Source organism: Drosophila innubila (genome assembly GCF_004354385.1).
Source record: "Drosophila innubila isolate TH190305 chromosome 2R unlocalized genomic scaffold, UK_Dinn_1.0 1_C_2R, whole genome shotgun sequence".
NCBI classification, from domain to species: Eukaryota; Metazoa; Arthropoda; class Insecta; order Diptera; family Drosophilidae; genus Drosophila; species Drosophila innubila.
This window is the reverse complement of record NW_022995374.1, coordinates 12,586,423-12,607,883: the sequence shown is the minus strand read 5'-3', so window position 1 is coordinate 12,607,883 and position 21,461 is coordinate 12,586,423. Positions and strand designations below refer to the sequence as shown.

The 21,461-nt window shown below is 39.8% G+C and overlaps 2 protein-coding genes across 2 annotated transcripts; both read right to left on the bottom strand.

Moving 5' to 3' along the window:
* Window positions 1–303: 303 nt before the first annotated feature.
* LOC117785032 (leucine-rich repeat-containing protein 4B) lies at window positions 304–9,692 on the bottom strand. The gene is made up of 7 exons (XM_034622909.1): window positions 9,377–9,692; window positions 3,292–3,481; window positions 2,104–2,247; window positions 1,756–1,966; window positions 1,134–1,319; window positions 869–1,024; window positions 304–800 (listed from the first exon to the last, which is right to left on the bottom strand). Exons 2-7 carry the CDS (start codon window positions 3,478–3,480, stop codon window positions 649–651), a joined length of 1,038 nt encoding a protein of 345 aa, XP_034478800.1. The 5' UTR covers window position 3,481; window positions 9,377–9,692; the 3' UTR covers window positions 304–648.
* A 1,167-nt stretch (window positions 9,693–10,859) lies between these two features.
* LOC117785761 (maternal protein tudor) lies at window positions 10,860–21,156 on the bottom strand. The gene is made up of 9 exons (XM_034623978.1): window positions 20,625–21,156; window positions 19,692–20,106; window positions 19,006–19,608; window positions 17,826–18,692; window positions 16,642–17,714; window positions 15,758–16,581; window positions 15,453–15,684; window positions 15,168–15,367; window positions 10,860–15,109 (listed from the first exon to the last, which is right to left on the bottom strand). The coding sequence occupies exons 2-9, from the start codon at window positions 20,085–20,087 to the stop codon at window positions 11,526–11,528; spliced, it is 7,779 nt and encodes a 2,592-aa protein (XP_034479869.1). The 5' UTR covers window positions 20,088–20,106; window positions 20,625–21,156; the 3' UTR covers window positions 10,860–11,525.
* Window positions 21,157–21,461: the final 305 nt, after the last annotated feature.

Here is a 21,461-nt window from a genome sequence, read left to right as displayed (position 1 = left end):
ATAGTTATTTAAAATAGCCAGATTTCCGGTAAATAGCAATCGAACTTTCAAAAAACTAGCTATGAAATAGTTGGCAGCAGTGTCTTTAATTGATTAGTTAAGTGTGGAGTAATTCTGTTAAGTGTGCAGCTTAACATAACATTAACAGTTTCAATATCTGAATAAAACCATAGCATAGTTTCAGGCTGAACTGTATTTAATTTTAAGTGCTGCCTGAAAGTATGCAATATAAATTGAATTTCAGTTATGTTTTGAATTAGTTTTGTTATATTCAGAAGAAATTAAAATAAATACAAGTTTAGGTGCTATTAACTAAAATTTGTATTTATTTAACAATTATTCTTACTGTCATGTGTGTAAATATAATTATTTGGATGGTTTTTTACTGACTTATGCTAAGGCACCTCATTGATTAGCTCAAGTAAAACTAACTAAATCTAGTGTAATTGTAAGTAGAACAATTCTAAAGTAGCACATGAGCAAGGCACTTGTTGATGTTTTTTTTTTTGGCAATTATTCATTTGGCAATTCGGTAGGAAGTCATGTCTAAAACTAAGTTTAAGTAAAGGAACTAAAGCTAAGCTAATAAATTAGTTGTCTTACTTATGACTAAGTGCTATTGTTATATCGTATGATTATGGTTATGATTCAGGCAGTATCACAGTGCAGGGGCTGATCCTCCAGCCGATGATTCGTCGCATTTCGTGGCGAGATGACGAAATGCTTGCGATTCTGGGCAGCTTGGCTAAGACGACGATTCTGACGCTTTTTGCGCCATCTGTGGATGCAGTAGCAAAAGACTGCAAAAGGGATAAAGATAGAATTGATTGCTGGCACAAATTGACAGTTCAAATATGTTTGTATTTACCTAACAACACCAAGAAGCTGCCGCCAAAACAGCCAGCGGCAAATAGCCAAAAGCTGCGCGTCTCGGCCAACTCAGCGCTGGCCAGGCAACTGTGGAATGTCGGCGAGTCCACGGTGCGATTGTAGTTCAGTGGACACGCGTCGCCGTCTAGCGCCTCTACAAATTTGGATTGGGAATGGGAATGAAAAGTTGGTCATGTGCCAAAATTAGCTAAAGATGCTGCACAGCTGCTTGCAACACGGCAACCTGCCACTGCAACACTTACCCATGCAAAGGGGCACAAACTGCGCATTGGCGCCTATGTCTCTGAGGTGATTGGTAACTCGTTGGCAGCTGCACGGACTCATCTGAGTCTTGGTCAGATCGATGACTCTTAAATGGCACAAATTGCCAAGTTTATCCACGTTGAAGTTGCTCAATGGATTCAGCGAGGCATTCAGTTGCCACAGATCTGCAAACACAAAATAAAGACAAAAATTTGATTAGCCATATTATCAACCTTTTGAAAATCTGTTAATTTTTAACAAAGTTATGATAGTTTGAAGTTGGTCAAAAAGTCAAAAGTTTGTCCGATTTTACATGATTTTATTTGAATTTAAAGTGTTGTTTTATACTAATTACAATATTAGCAGTTGATTAAAAGTGAAAACTTGAGATTTAAAATTTAAAATTTTCAAAATTTCAAAGGGGGTACCCTTACCATCAAAATTAAACTCTAGCAAAAAAAAAAATTTTTATAAAATTTAAAGTTTTTTAGATTGGAATGTAGAATGAATTTAGAAGCCAAATCATAATCAAAATGAGATTTCGCATAAAAATCGAATATGTTTTGACAGAGTTATGAAAGTTGAAAGTTGAACCCAACAATTCCATAGTCAGATACTCACTTGGCAGTATGCCCAGATCGGGTATATCGTGCAGTTCACAGTTGGCCACATTCAGGTATTCGAGTGGCGCCCCAATTGGCGTCTCCAGCAGTTGCAGATCGTGATGCAGGTTCCTCAGATCATTGCTGTCTATATAGAGATTGCGCAACTTTGGCAATTGAAATAACTCCATGGGAATTGTAGTTAATCCATTATTCGATAGATCGACTTCCTGTGTGGATCAGAAATGCACAAATTTAAACAGTCACTGATAATCGCAATTACAGCGACGACTCGTCACGTCAATTAGACATTTGTGTGGCAAGTGTGGAGCTGTGTGTGTGTGTGTGTGGTTCTATCTATGCTCACCTGCAGTGCGGTGAGTGGTTCAAATGTTCCCGGCTCCACCGATAAGATCATATTGTCATACAGCAATAGAAATTTAATATCGCTGTATCTCTGAAATGAGCTACTTTTCAATTTCCTAATGCGATTGTACGATAAGTCCAACACCTGAAAATACGAGTATTATGAACGTGTTTAATATGAATCTCAATTTTTTAAAAATAATGCAAAATGTTGAGTACTATTTTAGAAATATGTCGAGTCAGCGGGTTGATTGTGCAAATAATGAGAATATTTTAGTTTTGATTGCAAATTCTTTTGTAGCTCGCCATATTTGGAATCATGGTTGGCAAACTTTATCATTAAAAAAGCCTTAAACTTATATTTAAACAAGTATGATGAAAATGTAAAAATATCGAGTAACTTCTTACTAATTTTATGAGTTTTTTAAATATTATTCAAAGAAAGATAATATCAATATTTAAACAAGAAATGCTTAATGAGAAAATCGCTTTAAAACAAAAATTCTTAAGAAGGAAATATTTTCCAATTTGATGAATATAAACACATTTGTTAAAGAAATATAAAATCAAGGCTTAATCTGTGTTTTTCTGTTTTCTTTGCGAATTCTACGTGGGTTAGAGGAAATCTACCTCCACGATTTAGGCATAGTAGGGTATAGTAAGCTATAAAAATGATATAAATTACATTTTGAGGCTCAAAGCAAAACTTTTCTTTAAAATTTACTGAGTTTCGGAAAAGACAATGTATGAATTCCTCATAATTCATACACTTTTAAGCCCACTGCAAATGTAAGAATTTTTACAAATTGAGGAAATTAAATACTGAAATTCTCAGCTCAAGTTCTCATGCCAAACAAATACGTGCTCATATGCATATTTATGTTGTCCAATCGGTCGCATATTTATGTCGGGCAACAAGTCAACTTCTTTATGCTTTAATTAAGCTCAATTGAGGTTGGCTTTCATACTCATGAGTGTGTGTGTGTGTGCTTGGGGTTGTTGTGAGCTGTCATTGTATGCCACAGTCTGTTGCATGTAGTCGTGGGGGGGAGGGATGTAGGAAGGGAGGTTAGGGTCTGGGATATGAGACATGAATTAGTTGCAGGTCATTACATTTTATTGACTTAAATTGACCTTATAAGCGATGTCAGGAGGGTGTCTCTGTTTAATCAGCCAATTGGTTACTCACCTCGACGGAGGTCTTGAGGCTCTGTGGTACCTCCTTGAGGTCCATGGCGTGGCAGCGGATTCTCATCAGCTTCTCGATGCGACCATAGGAACATCGCTTTTCCTCATCCAGATTGGCAAAGCCAAAGGCCAACATCGCATTCACAACGGATATGAAGACAATATTCAATAGCAGGCAACGCAGCTCCATGCTGTGAACGAAACGAATACACTCAGATTAGGTTCGAACGATTCAAATGATTCAAACGGAACACAGTTCCATATTCAACAGCTGATCCATCAGTTGCGAGTCTATAAATCTTCAAGTGCAAAGAAAGAGGAACATCGACAATTGCTTTTTTCTTTTTGTTTATTTTTCCAGCCTACATGCAAAATAATAAATAAAACTAAATGTACACACTGGCTGGGGGCGCACCTGATCTAAAATAAAACGATTATTTTCGAATTAACAAATTACAAGATCATTGCCGCGCCATTGAGGATCATCCCCCAAATGTTGGACAGGTCAATGTTGCTACTTTTTTATTATTTTTGTTTCAATTTCAATTCCAATTCTCAAAGCGTGTTCAATCAAGCGCATCTTTATTCCCCCTCAACTGTGTGTGGGCGTGACTATATATTCTATTAGTTGTGAACTATGTTAAACTATGGCGAACAATTGAATAAATCGTACAACGTGGCGTATGAATGATATGTGTATATATTACGTATACGCCACATATTGTCGCCGTAATGCCTTCACTCAGTGTCAAGGGGCATTGTTCGTCAATCAACAGCTGAACTTAACAAATCAAACTCTGCTCGACTTGAGATACCCTGCATTGATTGACAAATGTCTTTTTCTGCTTTTGTTATCGACTTTTAATAACAATTTACAACTTTGCAATTTATTTTTAGCGTGAAATTCATCAAGTTTGGCTGAAAACCACCTGCTGAAGAGCGCACCACTGACTCACCCACTGACATCCGAATTTGACTAGTCTTACCTGTAGTTTATTTCTTTTTCGTTTGCTTTCAACTTTTTTATCTTATCTTTGCGCTTCAAAATTTACGAGTATATCTCTTGATTCAACATCAAATAGAACGCATTATAAATCATATAGATACTTGTTGTATTTCTCGGCCATTCTTTTATGGTATTGCAAACGTGTCGAAAATTTAAGAATGGCCAGCAAAAACTATAATACTTCCTGCCAATCTCAACTATTTGTTTTGCTTTCGATAATTCGATATAATGAATTTTGAAAAAAACAAAAAGAAAAAAGCTGTTATTGATATCGTGGAAAGGAAATGCACTTTTCCCCCTCATTTGTTCACTCGTTTCGATTTGTTTATGCTGCTGTCACGCCCCATTGAAATGCAATTGGGAAAAGTCATGCGATAGGCAAATGTTTCCAGAGGTCGATTCCATATTGTTCTTTCTTTGTGTGTGTTTTTCATTTCAACTAGAAAATGTACAATTTGTGCAACAGTTGCGTGATTTCAAAGCTTTGTTTATGACTAACTTGTTATTATTTCATATAACTTGACAGAATATCAGGTACACAAAAACAAAGTGGAGAGAGGGAAGGAGTGGGAAAAGGGAATTTGTGATACACCCCTAAAGAAGGTTCACATATTTGCGACAATTTTTTCACAGACTCAAGTTCAGTTTATACAATAAAAAGCTGCCTAAAGTGTCCATAAGAATGTCAATTGTTATACCCTATAAAAGGGTTCAACTGTTTGTCCTATTTACTTAGAACTTAATAATAAATAAGTTGACGACAATGGGGTCTTCAATCTAGATGGAAATCACTTTCAAGTGTCGCAATAAGTCATTCGCCAAGCCGTTTCAAGTCTGAACAATAATGCATGGCCTAAATGTCGCCCTATAACCGATAAGAGACAAGCGAACAAAAGCACCAACAATCTGGCAAAAAAGCAATCAATAATAAATGTGTGTAAATATCCTCTTAGTATTGGCCAACCGCTATAAACTGTTGTCACATTTGGCCAATATTACTCATGGCAATCAGAAGCTAGAGCAAAGTGTTTTCATTTCCTGCAGGCACTTGTCAGACATGCTCTTGGACTCTGCCCAGAAAATACTCTGCTCCAATTGACAAAGTGTTGAGGAATGTGCACAAACAGTGCCAAAGAAAAGTGTGTAGACCTGGCGAGATAAGTTCTGTAGTTGATGGAATGAAAATATAGATGAATATCTGATATTTATTATGGATTTGGCGAAGGATATTTAGAAGAAGATAAATAGAAAATAATACTGTTTTAATGTCAATTAATGCTTAATGCTAATGCTAATGCTAATGCTAATGCTAATGCTAATGCTAATGCTAATGCTAATGCTAATGCTAATGCTAATGCTAATGCTAATGCTAATGCTAATGCTAATGCTAATGCTAATGCTAATGCTTATGCTAATGCTAATGCTAATGCTAATGCTAATGCTAATGCTAATGCTAATGCTAATGCTAATGCTAATGCTAATGCTAATGCTAATGCTGATGCTAATGCTTGCTAGCGCAAATGCTAATGCTAATGCTGATGCTTTGTGCTTAGCGTATGCTTGCTGCTGATGCTAATGCTAATGCTCAATGCTAATGCTAATGCTAATGCTGTGCTAATGCTTCAATGCTGATGCTATTAGCTGCTGCAAATGCTAATGCTAATGCTTAATGCTAATGCTAATGCTGATTGCTAATGCTGATGCTGATGCTAATGCCAAATGATAACTAATTCTAATAGCTTGCGGATGCTGGTTGTAATACTAATAATATTTCTTAAAATAAAATTGCTAATGTTCTGTTACTAATGATAATGCGAATTATAATGAAAAGGCTTAAAAATATATAATACTAACAGCAATGAAAATAAAATTAGTAGTGCTAATAATCAGCTAATGAAGCTTATAATGTAAATTATTAAGTTAATAATGGTACCAATCCTTATCCATATGCTTATGCTAATGCTAATGACAATAGTAATTACTATACAATATTTTAAAACTCCCTGACAGGTACAACTATTTCTGCGTCACACTGTATGTGCACCTCTGTCATTAGAGACGCCTGCCGACTCGGCGAAATAGAATGAAAATAAAGGAGAAGCAACAATACAAAGTAAAAGCATTGAAGTGATTTCCACACATTTCCACAGACAGCGACCGCAACAATGAGCTATGGCAATATGGGCTATAAATACTTACTTATATATGCCATATATTTGTTTCAAAATTTAAATTAAATTTTTTTTCCTACAAAAATTTGAAAACAGGAAAACAACAACACTAAAGACAACTGCAAACTTATGGCGCACACAAAATTTTTATTCATTTGGGCTTAATAACTTTTTACCCATTCTTTTAGTGGCATAATGAAAGATTGGTGGCAGGGGCAAAGGGGCAAGGGGAAGGGGCGTGTGGCATGTTGTGGCGGCAGCAAAACATTTGTTGGACTTAAATTCAATAGAATTGGCAATAAAAAGGGCCAAAGCGAATACCAAATGTATAGCTCAAGGGCCATAAAAGAGTTCAGATAGCGCACCCTTTCCTCTGCTCCAAATGGGGCCTTAAATGTAGGTGGCATTAAATGAAAATGAAAATCCAAAATCGAAAATGTAAAATGTACAAATCTTTATATGAATTTATTTTCCACTTTGGCCGCATTTTGTTGCCATATTTATTTATATATTAGGCTCAATCGAAAAAGCAGACAAACAATGCTCGACAGTCCTCAAACAAAACACAGATCTATATATAAAAAGTGATATGTATAAGTATAGGAATAGTGGGGTAGATGTGTCAGGCAATGGCTTACAGCCTGGCTAATGATAAATATGATTTCAAAAATTATTTATGTTTATATGCAAGCAGATGCTAAGCAAGCGATTATGGGATAAGAAGCAACCGAAGAACAACAACAACAAAAACACAACTATAAAAAAACTCATGAAATTCTAAATACTATAAAAAAGAATCTGTAACATATTAAAAAAAAAACTTTGAAATTAGTTTCAAATATTTTAATAACATTCTAAACATTTGTGAATGGATTTATGTGCTCTGATGATTCCTCTTGTCACACTTTTGTGGGCGTTATGCGAATGTTTCATGTTCCCCTCAACAGGTGTGTATGAGAGTGTGTGGTGTGTGATGTGTGTGTGTTTATGGAAGATTTATTTGTATCTTTTTGCTGCTTCGTGTGATAAAGATTTATTTGTTTAGACTCCGTGTGTGTGTGTGTGTGTTGAAACAACGCATGTATACAAGTGGTTTTTAGTGGGGTATCACTGTGTCTACAGTCAGTACCAGAGCAAACCCTACACTCTTTAACAGCAACTGTATCTTATCAGGAATACGTCGAGTGCACAACAAAATAGTAGCATGTGAAGGTTTTATCAGACTTTTCGAAATGTTTGTGGGCCTGATTGGAGTGCTCCAAGGAAAAACAATGAGGAAAACGACATTGCTAGTCGAAGTTAAGAACAAACTGCAATTAATTGAATACAACAACAACAATAGTATGAACACTGTGCACTCAAATAAAAACGTTGCCCATTTATTTCAATTAAACACAATCAAGAAAACATTCCCCCAGAGGCTGAAAACAATAAACTTCCAAGTATAGTAGAGCAAAACAAAAAAAAAACTGTTGCTTCAGCAGTAAATACTCATAACTGACCATTGGATTAATTGAAGAAGCCCACAAAGAATAAAAAAACAATACGTAAACGTGTCATGAGCTAAATTAAAAATAAAAAAATAGCTAAGCAAGAAATTCCCTAATGCCGAAATAAAAAGGGAGAGAGGGAGAGAGAGAGAGAAAGAGGTGAAGATAGTCAATTTAGCAAGTGTGCAGAATAAACTAATGACAACTCTGCAGTTTGGATTGACTCATCAACATATAGCATCAAATTTAGTGTCATCTTACACTTAAGTAAATTTCCCAAGTAAATCTTGAAATACAATTGTACCAAAACTTTAATTTAAATCAATTTGAACTAATATTCTTCTTTAAATTCTTGTAGATTGTGAATAAACTTCACGACAGAATCAATTTAAAAGTCAAACAATGAATAAAAATACAAAAAATTCATCAAAAATGGTTATAATTTGACGAAATATAAAAAAAAAAAAAAGCTAAAATTTTGGAATATTTTAAAGTGCTCTAAATTTACAAAATTTAGATGCAGAATTCGTTTAGAAGACAATATTCATCAAAATTGGTTAAGATTATGAGAGATCCAACTTTTCAACGAAATGTTAAAAAAATTTAAAGTGCAAAATCTATTTGTAGCACAAATAATAATAAAATTTTATAAAATTAAAAAAGATCGTAGGTAATAATAAAATTACCGAGCATGGAAAATAATCTTTCAGGAATGGAATAAATATAGCTAAACTTTTTTTTTAAGTGCCTGTGCCAACACATTCAAACGTCTTAGCTCGCTTTCAACTACCTTTAAGAACAAATACATCGTAGGTATAACGTATAACTCATAAAGCTGATCACAAACACATAGACCTAAAGTAATAACGAGTATAAAGATTAAGACCCGTTGCAAGATAAGGCAGGTGGCACCTTTGACTTTAATACTAATTGCACTATACACGTATAGTAAATGTCTTCCACTACTTTTCTTACTCATAAGCTAAGTATATTTAAGTGACTCAAATAAAATTCTAGGATAAGAAAAGAGAAATCAAAAGCTATTCCTTAGAGAGTATATAACAAACCCTAAATCAACTTACCTCATGTTTAGCTATGAATCTCTAAATTCACTACAATTTAAGTAGATTTTAATTTAAAAATTTACATTTCTTTTTGATTTTAAACTCAGCGTTGGGTAGTTTATGAACTGTTCCTCTCGTTTATAAGTCTGTTCTTTTTTTTACTTTCAGTTTGCAGCATTCGCACTGTAAGCAGACTCTTCACTCAATTGAAATCTAACTTCTCTTACTATTTTATTAATTCTTCTATGTAACAGTTATATATTTCATAATCTTCTAGGCATGATAACCTCCTTCAACTCTGATTACATGTTATTTGAGAACACGCGAGTATTTTAAAAAAAAAATTGCGACTTACCTCTTAAGTAATTGAAGTTGTGTGGTATAATCCCATTTAATACGTGTTATCCTTAAGAAAGCGAGATAATTCTGCAACTCATTCTAGATATTGGAATTTTTTTAGATTCTATTTCCTTAGTAGAATATCATTTTTCTGAATTGAGCAGACACTGCACTAAATAAATCTTCGTTTCACACACAAGTTTCCGTTGAATTTCAATTAACACGAATCTTTTGCGTCCACCGACGGTACGAAATGATCAACCAGCATATAGAACAACGAGCAGTACCGGAACCGATCCGTTCAATTCAACCGCAGACTTGGAATTGAAGCAATCGCAGACGACAACAATGACGACGACGACGACGACGAACACTGCGATCACTCGGTTCGGTTGCCGAAAACACCGAAATACAACGTTGATAAAGCAGCGAAGATAATGCACTCGGTTGAAATCGAGGAAGGCAGGAAGGGAGGGAGGTAGGGTAAGAAAGAGAGGTTGGTTGAATCTGAAATTGAAAAACTCAAAGTGGAAAATTGAAAGAGAGTTTCGCTTGCACTTTCCACACACCAAAACAAAATCTCACTCTTTTAATCGCTCTCTCTGTCACCGTGTTTATTTATTTCTCCTCTCTCTCTCTCTCGGATGTTTCTCTTTGTAATGATGTTGTACCAGGCAGTGATAACAATGGAAACTGATATACAGATGTAAGCACTGACCATTTGTCCGGAATTGAATGAATCAAATGTATGTTTTTGCCTCTAATTTCGACAGGTTTATTATTAGTGCTGATATTTGGCGCATTAGCAGAGCTCAATTTCAATTCAATTATCAAACAAACGCTAAACAAATCCATCAATCGATCGATGACGATGTCAACCAACAGCATTTTTAAACTTAAATCAAAATATCACGACTTTCCAACTCCAAGAAAAGCCCCCATTCTTTCCCTCCCATTACAAGCAGCTGTGTCTACAGCTCCGATAAGATTACAACTTCAGTTTATGCAATCACAGAAGCAGTTGCTATCAAAAAATACTCTAAATTACCTAGAAAGTCTTCTGGCTGTCTAGACAGCACATTCTCAAATTCGTTTCCTCTGGTGGTAAATCCTCCAGCCCAAAAACGCTACCTGAACTCAGGTATGTCGGAAATACATATTGGTTAAACCGCAGGTAAATCCTTTCGATTTTGATCGTGTTTTATTTATTTATATTTATTTTTTTTTTTGTTTACAACATGAAAAAGAAATGGTAGAAAAATATGACATCGTGTTTTAAAGGTTTTTAATATGTAAAACCCATTATTCCATTAGTTTTTAGTCTTTGTTTCAAATTTGTTTTTGATTTTTTTGTTTTCAAATAATTTTGATATTAGTAATTGAATGTAAGTTGTGTAATATAATAAATGAAAGAAAGAAAGTCATTACATTGAAAAAAGTATAAAGATAAGGTAGAAAAGATCGAAGAATAATTGTAAAAAAAAAACAAAAACATAATAATAAATTATTCCCTCCTCAACGTTTTTAAACACACTTTTGTTGAGGCGGTATTTGATTATGTAAAATTGCTTTAAATGTGTATGTGTATATGTGTTGTGTTTTAATTGAGCAATTACTCGTCCACTGCCTTTATTTTAAATTAATTAACCCTTTTCGTTAGTTTAGATTTCCATCTAAAATATTTCACAAATTTTTTTTAGTTGCATTTCTTTCGTTTGTTAATGCAATTTTTTTGTTGTTTGTTTTTCGTTTTTTTTTTGTTCGTTTTTCTTTTGTTTTTATAAATGTGTTCGTTTTTTTGTATTTTTTTTTTCATTCAAATAATTTGATTAGTTAATTACAAATTATAAAATAAATGAGCTTTCATTTTGGTTTTCCATGAAAAATCAATGAAGCTTCTGGCTTTGCAGCAAAAATGAAAAAATTATGAGCTTTTCATTGCTTCGCTTTGAATAAGTTTAACTTGTTCAACTAAATTAGGTAATACAACGGTTATTTTAGCCAAACTAATCACAATCTTTTTGCACATTAATATTGCAATCATTCTTGAGTGTGTATGTGTGTGTGTCTGGATGCTTATAGCATCCTCATAACGTATGCCTCTTGATGGACATGTGACGGCTTCTCTTGACGGATTTGTTTGGGATTCTCTTGGGGGATATCTCTTAGGGTTTCTCCTGCAGTCGCAGTTTGTCGCTAATGTTTGTATTCTGGTAGAAGAGACGCACGACATGCGTGTCTTGCTCATCCTTTTTGGCCAGAATCTCCAGCTGGAATGTCTCCGAGAAGCGTGTATCGATAAACGCACCCAATGCAGCCACATCGCACTTAGCAATCGTGGCGCTTTCCAGCTCACAGTGTTTACTGTAACGTGGCGCCTTGGCCAACTCCTCGGGCAGCTGACGGAACTGATCGGTGACGGCATTGTTGCCAAAATCTATGAAATGCACCTCGCATTTACCATCATCCAGGACCTTAACTATTTCGGCCCGATAGAAGACCTCATCCTCGGGAAACTTGGCCACACAAATGGCGCCCACTTGCAAATCATTAAAGATCCCAAAGTTTTGCTCGGCATCGAGCATTTTATCGGTTATTTCCTCCAGTGCTGGCACATCCTGTTCCATTTGCACATAGAAGGACTTGGCATTATCAAACTGCACTACGATGCAATTGTGTAGCTCCACTTGCAAAGGTTTCTGTACGCCGGCCACAGCGTTGGCCAACTCCTCAGCAAAGTCCTTGTAGTTGATGCGCAACTGGACAGTCTGTAGAGTGTTTTGATCCTCCTTCAGTTCGCCAACAATCTCGTAGACCTCGCCAAAGTGCTGCTCGAGCAGCACAGCAAATATATCATTTGTGATATTCTCCGGAATCTCATTGAGCTGACAGTGGAAGGCCAATGGAGGTATTTGCCAGATCTCTTCGGGCAAATTGTAAATCTCTTGGGTGACAATTGTGTTGCCATAGTCAATGAGGAATACCTCATAGCCCTTGTCCTCGGGGAGTATTGAATTAATGCAGCAGCGATAGTTGCAATCATCCTCTTGGGAATAGCACACACCATTCAATTTCTCGCAGGGATTCGCTAGCTTATCTAGTTGTCTGCCCAGCAGCGTCTTAACAATGAGATCGAGATCAGCGGATCGCTTTTTTAGTTGCACATAGAAACTATGAGGTGAATCACCATGCGAAATGATGCATTCCTTGCCATTGATCTTATCCTGCTCCGCCTCAAGCAATTTTTTCAGCTGCTCGTGAATGTTCAACGCATTATCCATGGTCTTTAGCTTAACAACTGGAGGTTGACTTGCCTTGTTGACAAACTCGACGGCAACCTCGCCGTTGCAACTGTCAACGAGTGCGTCCAGTGCCTCGCGTGATTCCTTGGGATACTTGATAAAGTTAGGAGAAGTTTCCAGTGAATGAAGCTCTGCCAGAGGCTTCAGCTGCGCCAGATCGCCAGGCAACTCAAACAGCTTATCCACAAGAGCTTGATTGCCATAATCTATAAAGAGCACACGATACTGCAGCGATTGCTGGGCCGGCAACTGTTCCAGAATGCGAGCACGATAGAACTCATTGTCATCGGCGAATTGTGCAACGCATAGTTGACCCAACTGGGCAACTCCCTGGATGGGCTGCAGCTTGGCATGCTCCCCATTAAGCTGCTCACACGTGCTGTCAATGAGTGCATTGTTCGACTCCAGTTGCAGATAGAAGCTCAACGGACTGTCCACATGTGTGACAATGGCCATAACATTGCTTGAACTAGCTTCAGACTCAGTGCTAGACTCCAAAACGGGTTCTGGCTGCTTCTCCGGTTGTTTCTGTGTACAAAGAGGCAGCAATTGATCCAAAATATTATCCTCATCGAGCAGTAAATGTATGATGACATGCTCCAATCCAGGCTTCAGCAATTGTGTGGTAAAAACCAATTCACCTTCGCCTGTTAGCTCCGTAAACTTTGCCTCCGCCTCCTTTGACCAGGCAACATAATCCTCTGGCAACTGTAGGCTACATCTCTTGGACAAACTCGGCACACTTGCAATCTCCTCCGAGAGCAAAAGACACTTGCCAGTGCTGGACGTGTTGCCGTAATCAATGAAACGCACCTCGTATCGTTCACCTGGGAGTTGACGCAGCAACTCTGCGCGATAGAAGAGTCCATCATCGTCGAAGAGAGCGGCCACAATGCTGTCCTTTTCAAAGCGTTGCAATGGCTGCAGCTTTTGCTCCGCATCCCCCAGATACAATTCAATCAGTTCCAAGGCCTTCGAGTCGCTTTCGAGTTGTATGTAAAAGTCACTGATGCTATTCGCATGGGAGATGTAACAAGTGCTTCCGCTGCTGACATAATCCAAGGGCTTGGCATAGCCGTCAGCAATGAGTTTCTTGGCCACATCAACGCCCTCAATGTAGAGATTAACATAGCTTATTGTGTAGCAATCGCCACGTGTCAAGTATTCATAGTGCAATATCTTTTCATACGAATCATTGAATATGCCATTGGCTGCATCTGCCCAGTCCAGTTTGCCCTTGGGAGCGATGGGCAGTGCAAAGGGCAGACAGAAAGGTTCCGATTGCGAGCAGAGGCTCTGCTTAATCTCCTTAGCATCCGAGACGCAATCGGTGTTGCCAAAGTCAATGAACTGGAGCACCATCAATTCGGCATCGATGATTTTAGCACGATACCAGGATTTATCCATGGAGTACATCGAGATGCAATCGGCACCGTTCACAATCTCCAAGAGCTGAGGCATCGATGGCGATATAATCTGTAGATTCTCAGTCAAACGCTTTAGTTTGGGCAATGCATCCATGGGATGCACATAGAAATGAGCTGGATTATCGCAATGACTCAGCACAGCTGTCTCCATGTCCTTGTAGGGATCGGGAACGGGATCAGGCACGGCAGCAATGGGAGCAGCTTCAACAACAGCCTCAGCACTTGGCGGAGGTAAGATTGCAATAGGTTCTTCAATTACAGCAGCTGCAGTTTGAGCGGGCTGTAGTTCCTTCTGCTCCTCCTGCACCTGCCTAACTGCTGCCACTTCTTTAACTTCAGTTTTTGGCTTCGACTCGGCAGTCACAACAGGAGCAACTGGTTTCTCCACAGCTGAAGCAACTTGCTCTTGCTGTTTCTGGCGTTGCTTCGATTCCTTTGGCTCCCTTGGCTCCTTCTTTGTCTTGGGCGAATTGTTAACTGAATTTGATTTGCCGCCTTGCTTGCGTTGCTGCAGTTCTTCATCGTCATCGGTGGTCAGATCCACACACTCGATATACTCATAAATGTAAGGCTTCTCCTTATCCAGCTGCTTGCGCATATAATCAATATCTCGGCTAGCAATGAGCTTTTCCGCCTTCAAAGTATCCACAATGCTCTCTTTACCATTGGCAATCATGACATCCGCAATGAGGTGACTCCGACGCGTCTCAATGGGCTTCACAATGACCAACTGCTCATCCAAGAGATTCGCCAGACGTGTCTTCAACTTCTCATCATTGTGAATGCGACCGAATGGCAAATTAATTTCAACAGCATAACAGCTACGATTCGCATAAAATTTCTCCTCCAGCTGCTTCAGTTGATCTCGAGGCAGTTGCTCAGTGTTGCCATAGTCCAAGTAGAAGACATCGAGACGCGCTCCCTTGGCATCCTTGGCCACAATGCGCGCACGATACCAATTTCCATCGGTACTCAAAGCTGCACAGATTTGATCCTTTTCAAACTTGCGCAGTTGTTTTCCTGCAAAGGAGCACATATTTAATCTCTAGTCATCCAGTCATCAGCAACCAATTCTTACCCTTCTTGTTGTAATACTCATACATATCATCTAGTAATTTCTTCATGGATGCCTTCTCAACGCTGGGTTGCACAAAGATGCGATAGGACTTTGCCGTGTAGACTACAAGAGCCTGGAAGTTGTTCACCAAAATGGGATAACCGCAGATGAAGGCACTGCGCTCCTCCTTGAGCAGCGGCATTACAGGACGCAAGTGAATGCTAGCGGAAGAGTACACATTAGTCTTAGTTTCTTGTAGCGCTTTCAATAAATATTTGGAATAAAGCCAAGAATGTTCATACTCACATATTATTCTCGCAGACATGTTTGATATTCAAGGCATACGATTTGCCCTCGTAGTGTTCCTTAAAGGGCTTGGCCAAATCCTTGTTAGACTTGACAAACTTGACATCATCGTAGCTGCACAAGAAGTTAACATCAGGGCAGCTTTCCAGTTGTATCTTAAAGTTGGTCATGTCCCGGATGGAAGTGAATTTGCCACGCACTTGTTGACCAGCCAAAAGACTAACGCGCACCTCTGTAAAGTGAATCATGGATTAATTGAGAGTTGCTTGGAGTAGTAAACTGTATATTCTATTAGTTGGACTTACGCTCTGCCACCTCAGTTAGGAACTGTGCATTGATGAGCGTGTCCCGCAGGGAGGCGCCATTGACCAGCATCTTGACGATGTACGTGTTGTTGTATTTCGAGCTAAATTCACATTCAACTTTGGCATTTGCGGGCACAAACTTCTCCATGCGATCCACAATATACAAGTGATCATAGTTGGTAACAACATTATCGAAGCTGCAACGTTGGGCGAGGCAAGGAGGCTCAGCGAAACGTTGCTCCACTTGCCACACATCCTCAGAGGTGACTGTCAGCATATTTCCGGTGTCCACACAGAAGATACGATATTTACGCAGCATATGATTGCAGGCAACGACCGTGCCACGTAATATGGCATTATCCTTGCGCTGTCGCACCACCACGCTGGAGTTCACCTTCAGCTGGAGTGGCTGATGTGGCTTCTGGCGATAGAACTGTCTCATCTCACGCAGCAGATTATCGTATTTGGCAGCAAGACTCTTTGGCACTACGTAGAATTGGAATGGCGATACCCACCAGGAGAGACTAGCCGCCTCCTTGCTGGGTGTTTTGATATCCTGCATTACAAATGCTTTGTCCAGTGCCACATATTTCTCCTTCTCTGGTTCTGGCATCGGTTTGGGAGATGCCGTCTCATTGCTGGACGCTGCATCGCTTTCCACGCCGCTGGAACGCTTCGAGCTGCCAACTGTGCCATCCAACGTGGACTTTTGTCTTTGCGGCTTCTGTGCAAATCCCTGTGGTGCATTCTGAGAACGTTGATTCGGCGAATTGCGTTGGGACTGCTGTTGATCCTTGCGTGGTGATTGACTGTTGCTAAAGCGACTGCAAATGAAGGAAAGTTGTATTATTAATCGGTTTTTTTATAATTAGCTGATAACTCACGTATTTTTGTTCGCCTCCTGTTTGCCGTTTTGCAGACGTGGAGAATCCGTGCGATTGCGTCCATTTTGACGGTTTCCCTTGCGCGGAGAGCTCATGCCGCTGGTGTAGCTGCTCGTGCTGCGGCTCTCGAAGCTGTCCAAGTTTATATCGCGACTGCGTCTAACCAATTTATTATCCTGTGGTTGGCGACTCTGCTGTTGGGACCGCTTCGAGCTGCTTTGCTGTGATTGAGTATCCTTGGAGCTGGCCGAGGCAGAGCTGTGTTTGTCCCAGTCGCTGGCATTGATGTTGACATTCTTGGAGCGCGTCTGCTTCTGCATTTGCATACGATCCTCACTCTCCACGGTGGTCGAGTTGAGCACTTCGCCCTTCTCCAGCTGCTTTGGTATCACATCGGAGGCCATGGACTCGGCACGCGTCACATTGGCATTGAACTGACCCTTCTCCAGGGAAAGATATTGTTCGAATGGCATTGACAATTTGTAGAGTTTCTTCATTACATTTAGATTCTTGGCCAGCAGATTGACCACATTGAGGCCATCGGGTTCGATGCGAAAGACGCGCACACTGAATGTGCGACGCCTGATGTTGGATTCCTCGGCTAGCATCTCAAACTGATCAGTAATATTGTCCATGCTCAGTTCGCTGTTCTCGAATCCCTTGAGACAGCACTTGATCGCCTGGCGTGGCATCTTCAGATGCTTCTCCGCAATGATGCCAATCAAATGACGCTTCACATGCTGCTCATAGCCAAAGTCCACATGACGCACTATGATTGTGGCATCATCCACACGTAAGAGCTCTGCCCTGTACCATTCCCGATCACACTTCACCACACAGGGTGCACCCAGCACAAGCTGATCCGGCACCATTTGATTGGTATTGTAATAGGCAAACATCTCATCCATTAGTTCTTCAAACTGCTTTATGTTGTTCACCTTCTGCACATAAAAGTTGCTGGGCGAGTCAATGTAACGTATTTCAACGGCATCATCATTCTGTAATTGATCCGCCTTGGCATAAGCTTGCTGAGAGTTCTTTAGCTTCTTGAGCACGTCCAGCATGCTGTTGCCCTGGAAGTGCAACGAATTTAGAATGATTAATGCAATAACTATAATTAGAGTTGTAACCTTTACCTTAATTCGAAGGAAAATAATTGAAATTCTTTATATAAAGCTACTTACATTAAGCAGGAGCTGGCAGGTTTGCATGGAACCGACGCTCTCCGGTGCCTGCACCGTCAGCTGGAAGTTGATATACAATGCCGAGTTCTTAAAGATGCGTTTCAGGCTTTCATCGAGAGCACCCAGCTCCTTGGCGCCGGCGAGGGCAAAGCGAAAGGCAAATGGTTTGATTTGCAGCAGCTCCTGGGGAATTTGGAAGAGATCTGTGAAGGAGAGCATCTCCGAGTTGCCATAATCGACATAGACAACACGATAACGTTGGCCGTAAACAGCACTAACTAAGGCACGATAGAAATGGCCATCCTCGGAGAAACGTGCCACACAGGCAGTACCCACACCCGGATACTTGCTAAGCGTCTGCAGACGCATATGCTCAATCTGTCCCATCATGGCATCCAGATCATTAGCGGCACTCTTCAGTTGCACCCAAAACAAATGCGGGCCATTCTCCACGAAGCTCACATAGACATCGTAGGTTAAGCCCACCGTCAGACTTGTGGTGCGAAAGGCCGGAATAAGTGACTGCATTGCTTGTTGTTGTTGTTGTTGCTTTTGTGCAGCATTTGTCGGTGGCTGCGACAGAGCATAACGTGCGGGTGCATAGCTTAATGAAGGTTGCTTTGGCATCTGCACCAGCGGTGGCTGCATCGGATTATTGAGTCGCACATTGTAGTACATATTCAATGGCCTGGGACTTGTCTTGGGCGTGAAGACATTGTGCGTGGGCAACAGACTCGATGTTGCTTCGGAAGATTGGTAATTGGCACGTGGTTGATTAAAGGCGTGACCCGCAGCATAGGCGGGTTTCTGAGCATTAGCCAGCAAGTGTCCAGTTGCCTGAACCGTCGTGGCTGGCAGAACATTTGTCTGCAAGTGGAATAGTTGATAAGAATGAGTCAATAAATCATATTAAAAATGGAAGATCATAACATAAAGTAATATTAAGGAACTATTTAGCTTGAATTCCTAATTAAATATTGTATTCGTATTTAAACAAAGTTACATACTTAATTTGTATGTTTGGTTGGGATTTACCATAAAACATCGAAGTTGTTCATACCCTATTCAATACGGACAGTTATAATGATATATTAAAGGCGCTACACATTTCTGGACAAGATAATAGAAGCTCTGCCAGGGTATAAATGCATTTGCTGACTTTTTGATTAAAGGACCTTACCAAATTGGCCAAAGGCGTTGGCGATGGCATCATCTGCGGTGCTTGCACCTGCAACTGTTGCGGCAACTGTTGTGGCTGCGGCTGTGGTTGTTGTTGTTGTTGCTTGGGTGGTGTAAATTCGTTGACCGCTGTGGATTTAAGCGGTCGTGGTGGCGTTGTGTTGAGCGTGCGATGCACGTCCAGGCGAGCGGCAAGTGAGAAACGTGCCGCAAGCTGTTCTCGTGCCACATCTGTGGGCGTCTTTTGGGAGTTGCCACTGCTCTGTATGTTATTGTTGTTGTACTCAATGACTGGCGACTGTGGCGCCACCTTCCACAGTTTCTTGCAATGATCCATGATCAGATCATTGGCAATTGGAGCGCCAATTTGTTTCTGTTGCACCAGATATTCGTTGAGTTCGAAATCCTTCCAGCGTACGCTGGCAAACTTTTGACCACATATGTGATTGGGATCCACCTCAATGCTGACCACATGATTGCCAATCAGCTGTTGCACTTCATCCAGCTCCGATTGATCCCATTCCGAGCAAATGCCGAGCACAATGTACTGCGAACACAAAACTGGCACATTCTGCAGCAGCTGCGGTTGTTTGGAGAAGAGCAGCTGGAATAGCACCAAATGATATGCGGATTAATTTGATATGTCTATGGAATTTGGTAATTGATAGTATTTGATTAGTTACTCACATCGTGACTGCTCACATTACGCTTGTAGCCGTAATCAAGAAACTCAATCTCGACCCGCATCTGGTTGCGATTGCTCAACTGCTTGTCATCTAATCCAGCGGTGAGGACGCGTGTCCGCATGTACTCCACATCGCCAGGAGCAGCTCCCTTTGTGCGCTTGAATACACAGAATGTGCCCGGAGTGAGCAGCGCCTGTTGGCGTTCATTTGACCAGCTCGGGTCTATGGCAAAGCAGGTGGGCAGCAGCGTCTCGATCCGCTTGCTGACCAAAAAGGCCGCATCCCGATTGGCCTGACCGTATATCTTGAGATAGGGTCCCACATGATCCAAGTGCGTGATGTACAAATCCACGCTGGATGCGACGCTACTGTTCATTGCCGCCGGCTTGCCGTTCATATTATAATTTCTATTATCGCTGCGAAATAAAAGTTCAACAATGAATTGATATGCAAGACACAAAGTTGCAAATTTTCAATCGTCACCTAAAAGTTTTAGCAAGCTTCAGTTTCGATTTCACATACAGTGAGTCAAGTAATTGTTCAACCGAGATACAAATAGGCACTTAATTGATTTTTTTTACAAAAAATATTTAATTAAGAACAATAAATAAAATTATTCTTATAATTATTTTTTTTATGAATTTAAAATATGTGAATCTTGAATTTTCTGAAAACATTTACTTTTCATACTGTATATAAAACAGATAACCGTTAATTGTCAAGATCGTTTTCTAATTATTCGCGCACGTTGACAACCCTATGCAAAATGCAGGCAAAATAACTGTAAACATGGCCTGTTTCCTGCAATATTCTGTTTCGTATGTGTGTGTGTGTGTGTCAACGTATTTTTTTCATTTGCCACACACACATAATTGTGCGCTGTGTTCTTTAGCCTACAAAAAAGACAGTAATTAACAAATTCCAAACTACTTACGTTGTCGTCGTCGTTGTCCAAAGCGAAACTCGGAAAAACGTCCCGTGCCACTTCACGCCCCTTGTGCATCAATATGTATTTAAATGTGTACCACACAGTCGCCAAGCGCCCAGCCAATTGGTTTAGTTATGTTGCTCTGGTTGCGCTTCTTCTGTTTTATACAAATTCTCTCTTTTGTTTTCTTAAGCGTGGCTTAAGAAATGAACTGCGATCTGGATTTGGCACACTTTTATGTTATGTGTGGAGCGTTTTTCCTCTATGGCTGTCAGCAGATGTGATGTTACTTTGTGGATGTGTGTAGTAGAAAGTCTTTGAGAGTGATTAGAAATCGTTGAGTTTCAGTCTTTTCAGTTTGTTGTAGTCCTCAAAAAAGGCTTGCGTTGCAAGCGCAACCCAATTGAAATGTGTTGCGGTAGTTGTAGTTATATCATATAGCAATTAATCAATGCGAAATAGATTTAATTCGAAAAATTACTTGCCCACCCCGTAACTCAGCCCGAGACAACGACGACACGACTATCGCGCTTTGCTTTTCTTCTTCTCACTGTTGCCAACTTAGCCATTTTATAGCTAGAGCTGGCTATTTTCAGAGATCGTTTGCTAGAAAAATTTTTAACTTGCTATTGGCTGCAGATTTGGCTATTTTAAATATATGTTCAGCTAAGTTTTGCTATTAATATTTTTGGTAAAACTGTGCAAAAGTGCCCAAAATAACAAATTTAGATGCTTTCCAGCCAGTAACAGCTATTGCTCCCCACAAAACTTGCCAGCACTGGTGAGGAAGACTGCCATCCGTTCAAAGGGCTGCCACCCTGCAAAATTTTCCGATCTGGCCTT

Excerpts from the sequence above, each read along its gene's own strand:
- LOC117785032 (XM_034622909.1), bottom strand. The coding sequence starts at position 3,480 with ATGGAGCTGCGTTGCCTGCTATTGAATATTGTCTTCATATCCGTTGTG. Across the intron at positions 1,025-1,133 it reads GTTTGTGCCCCTTTGCATGG|AGGCGCTAGACGGCGACGCG; the intron begins GTAAGTGTTGCA and ends CCAAATTTGTAG. Across the intron at positions 801-868 it reads CAGCTTCTTGGTGTTGTTAG|TCTTTTGCTACTGCATCCAC; the intron begins GTAAATACAAAC and ends TCCCTTTTGCAG.
- LOC117785761 (XM_034623978.1), bottom strand. The coding sequence starts at position 20,087 with ATGAACGGCAAGCCGGCGGCAATGAACAGTAGCGTCGCATCCAGCGTG. Across the intron at positions 19,609-19,691 it reads GTAATGTGAGCAGTCACGAT|CTGCTCTTCTCCAAACAACC; the intron begins GTGAGTAACTAA and ends GTGCTATTCCAG. Across the intron at positions 17,715-17,825 it reads CCTGCCAGCTCCTGCTTAAT|GGCAACAGCATGCTGGACGT; the intron begins GTAAGTAGCTTT and ends TTGCACTTCCAG.